Source organism: Etheostoma spectabile, unplaced genomic scaffold, assembly GCF_008692095.1.
Source record: "Etheostoma spectabile isolate EspeVRDwgs_2016 unplaced genomic scaffold, UIUC_Espe_1.0 scaffold172, whole genome shotgun sequence".
Lineage (NCBI taxonomy): Eukaryota > Metazoa > Chordata > Actinopteri > Perciformes > Percidae > Etheostoma > Etheostoma spectabile.
This window is the reverse complement of record NW_022605573.1, coordinates 1,349,382-1,353,600: the sequence shown is the minus strand read 5'-3', so window position 1 is coordinate 1,353,600 and position 4,219 is coordinate 1,349,382. Positions and strand designations below refer to the sequence as shown.

Here is a 4,219-nt window from a genome sequence, read left to right as displayed (position 1 = left end):
GGAGTCATCCCAAAAGGATTAATAAAGAGAAGTCTAAGTCTAAATGCATTAATCTTTAAGCTCCAGGGTCAGTGGCTGACTTGTGTCTGTGCCGTCTCTCCCCAGCATGGTGAGGACGAGGTGTCCATGCTGCATTAGTGGAGCAGTGACATGCTGGCCTGTCTGCCAGCATCAGGTGACCCCACCATCAGACTTCTCCCCCGCACGCAGATGAACACTGGACTTCAGAAATGTAAGGTGCCTTTAATCCTCCATGTCGTGGTCCTGTTACCATAGAAATATTGATCTAGATCAGCATTGGGGATCAATAGGACAATGTGAATGTTGCCGTTTTACACACAGATTGAAGTTTGCAATATAATTTATCTATGATCTTATCTATGATGATGCATTATGTCATTACTGACCCATACAATATTTTAACGTGTAAACATTCATTAGCAGTGTGATGTTTTTTTATACAGTTTTAAGTGTTGACAGCATAAAATGTGATCAACAAACTCAATTAACCCTCCTGTTGTCCTCAGGTCAAATTTGACCCATTTAAAAATATGTCTATATCTGAAATATAAGTTTCTTTTTAACCAAATTACCACAGAAAATGGATTGGATTCCTTACAACACTCTTTGCAAAAAAAAAAATGGATCAGTTTCATTCCTGACTAAACTCCTCTGTACGTTCATCTGATCTTAACTATTAGTCAAAATAATTCATAATTTCTGTTTAACTAAAATATTAGGTTTAATTCTGTATACAGTAAATGAGGGTTATTGACCATGAATTCCAAAAACTAGTGTAAAACTAGTGATAGTAGGGTGGTTTTGATGAAAACTTTAAAAACAAAAGTCTGGAAAAGGGACAAAAATGTCAAATTTGTCAGTTTGACCCCGGAGGACAACACAAGGGTTAAACAATCATTTTAATTTTGTTGCAAAAAGCAGTGACCGCTTTTTATAAAGCGCACCATGCATTTGATCCAAAAAGTAAATGGAGGAAAAATAGCTACGATAATGTCCACGTACATGTCACTAAATAGTGATGCGATCCCAGTCGGTGTGCTGTTGCTAGGCATTTCTGGTTGTCTGACTTTCCATACACACACACGTTGCAGGGGAAACTACACAGAAGATGAGATCTGCCAACTATCCAACCCCAGCAGAGTTGGATGCCTATGCTAAGAAAGTTGCCAACCACCCTCTGACCATCCAGATCTTCCCCAACAGTGTCAAAGTACCTCAACGGAAGCACATTCGCCGCACAGTCAACGGGCTCGACACGTCCTCGTCCAGCCAGCGCCACAGTCCCTACCCGTCTCAGGTCAGCTCCAGTCGGGGTCTGCTGGCTGTCCTCCGTACGCCCGCCAAAGGCGTCAAAGAGTCCGACGCTAGCCGCACCCGGCAGCTCCAGAAGGGCGCCATGAACCCTCACAGTGGGCCGTATGCCCCTCAAAGCACTTTAAATCTTCCTCAGCCTGCTCCTCACCTACAGGGCCCGTCTCAGCCTGCAGCCCAGAAGCAGGGCATGGTTCACCCACAGGCGCTTCATCAAAGCATGACTCATCCAATGACTTTACAGCTGCCTCAAACCATGCCGCACCCACAGGCTTTACAGCATAGGACCATGGCTCATTCGCAAGCTCTGCAGCGGCAGCAGAGTCTGTCCCAGGTCCAGACTCCACAGCAAAGATTGGCTCATCCACAAGGCCTACAGAGGCAGCAGAGTCTGCCTCACACCCAGGCTCTACAGCAGCAGCAGCAGAGCCAGTCCTGTCCACCAGTTGCGCCACAGCAGCATCTCTCGCATCTGCAGACACTGAAGCATCAGGCGGCTCCTCCGCAACAGGGAGCAACTCAGGACCTGCGCCACATGTCTGATGGAGGTCAGCTTCCAAGCCTGCAGCACAGCCAGGGGCTGGTTGGCTCACAGCTGCTTCCCCAGGCTGTGGGTACAGGACCTCCCACCATACCTACCAACAGCCTCCCGCAGCCCCCGCCAGGGGCATATGGGCCCCGGAAGCTCCCTGACGCAGACGCCCCACCAAATGTAACTGTATCTACCTCCACCATCCCACTGTCCATGGCAGCCAGCCTGCATCAGAATCGACAGAGCGACCTGAGCAGCATTGTGCACCAAATCAACCAGTTGTGCCAGGCGCGGGCCGGTATGGGCGCCACCTCGGTCTGCGAGGGCCAGATCGCAAACCCCAGCCCCATCAGCCGCAACCTGCTGATCAACGCCAGCTCCAGGGTGTCCTGTCACCACCCGGCACTGGGTTCTGTGCCTAGCTGCCTCATGATCGGACCCCCGGACAAAGCTACGGCTCCCAACGCTGCTCTCCACCCCCAGCCCAATATAGCTGCTAACAGCATACCTGCCTTTCACGCAGACCCTGAGAAGGTACAACTGCAGCAGCAGCAACAGCTGCAGCACCATTTACATCAGCAGAAACAACAGTTACAGCAGCAGCAGCAGCATCATCTACAACAGCTGCAGCAGCTGCAGCAGCAGCAGCGCTCCTGGGCCCAGCATCAGCTGGCGCACATGCAGCAGCCGCATGAGGGTGCCCATCCCTGCAAGAACCCAAGGATGGAGCCTCCGAGCGAGTGCGCTTTCCCCTCTCGAAACCTCAGCTATTCCAACAAGCTACCCAACACTGCACAGTCCTTTCCTCTAAAACACGCTGCAGAAAAACCACGGCCTTCATCCCCCGTTAACTGCCCCGTGGGTTCTATGCCTTACGTTAACGGCCACTACATGCAGCCCCCGTGGGGCGGCGTTCCCGCCACAGCAGGTAGCAACGGAACGGGCCCTCAGGACCTCCCGGGGGCTTTCCAGAGAGGGCAGGCTGCTGCCTCCACAGACCGCATCCGAGGGGCAAAGTACAGGCCGGGAAAAGAGGGCCCTCCAGGCCAGTCCAAGCTGATGCAGAATGTGGATTTCTTAGGAGGGGACTTCCAGATGCCCGGCTTTCAGGAGCAGAACATGGATGTGTTGGAGAAGCTGCACAGGTCAGCCATGGGCCAGGTTCAGGAGCCCAATAACGGTGGGAGTGTTCACGCTCATCACCCAGGCTACCGTTAAAGCTTGCGCATATCCCCCATGGTGTGTTTTCCAACAGCCACTTTCAGCTTCTGTGGTTTATTCTTTAAGATCTTGCAAGTGATCAATTCCATTTTGTTGCTTCCAGGGATGTTAATGATTAACCGTTAACCGACAAACATTTTTACAAAATCTCACACTATCAGTTAAACGATTCCAACAAAAAAAAGGAAGACTAAGCTATACAATGTTTGTCAACTGCTAGTTAACTTGCTAGTGTTAACTTTGCAACAGCAAGTTACATATTAGGCTGCTCTCTTTTCTGTAAAGTTTGAGGCTCTCTGCTGGACGACGCTCACAGCGGAGGGCTACGGGACACATGCCTCTATATCTATGAGGACTGGCGGGTTAAATCAGCCATGCTACACACAGAGTATGCTAGGCAGACACACAGCTGGCAGGTGGAGACGGACTCTGACATACTCGCTGCCGACTGCTGTGGACTTGTCGGTCGCGCGAGCAAATCCAGGCTGCACGTGTCCACGACAGTGAAAGGAACATTTTGGCTGTGCGACCGGTACAAGTCTGCAGCAGGCGGTACGTCTGTGCCTCCCGGAACGGGTGAACTGTTGCCTGGTTGTCGGTTAACGGTTAATTGTCGGCCAACGAAGGCTGGCTATTGAAGAATCAGAATAAAACCGCTCTGAAATTAGCATCACTGATGGCTCCAGAGCTCGATTTGTGGACCCGCCAGGCTGTGACGTGTCAAAGTATTCCTCAGGTCTTATGCTATGTCGTACTTTTGTTGCAGATGAAGGGTTTCTGAGACTGTTGTCCACTGTTGAGTAGAATTCCTCTTTTCATCACTGGCCTGGATGTGCTGCTCTTTGTTCATGTATATATATATATATAAGGTGTTTTAAATATTAATTTGCAGCGGCGAGTAGGTTTGCCATGTGATTTGTCACAGTGCTTTTTCTAGGTTGACATGGAACAACTCAACTTTTTCTTCAGCATTTGTGGCCTTACAACTGCCCAAAGGCAAGATTTAGGATGTCCTTGTGTAATATTTTTATTTGCAATTATTTATCCTTTTGACAGGTTTGTGATCCATTTAAATAAGGTTACTTGTATATGCAATTAGTAAGACTGTTGGTAAGGTTTTTGTCGCGGGAGCTC

General features: G+C 49.6%; 1 protein-coding gene across 1 annotated transcript in view; it reads left to right on the top strand.

The window, feature by feature from the left end:
• LOC116685741 (protein FAM222B) overlaps positions 1–4,219 on the top strand; it is a 13,563-nt gene that overhangs the window by 7,124 nt on the left and 2,220 nt on the right. The window contains exons 2-3 of the mRNA XM_032510656.1: positions 106–232; positions 1,113–4,219. The exon at positions 1,113–4,219 is cut by the window's right edge and continues 2,220 nt beyond it. Coding sequence (XP_032366547.1) covers positions 151–232; positions 1,113–3,082 — 2,052 coding nt within the window. The 5' untranslated portion in view covers positions 106–150 and the 3' untranslated portion in view covers positions 3,083–4,219. The remainder of the gene's footprint in view (positions 1–105; positions 233–1,112) is intronic.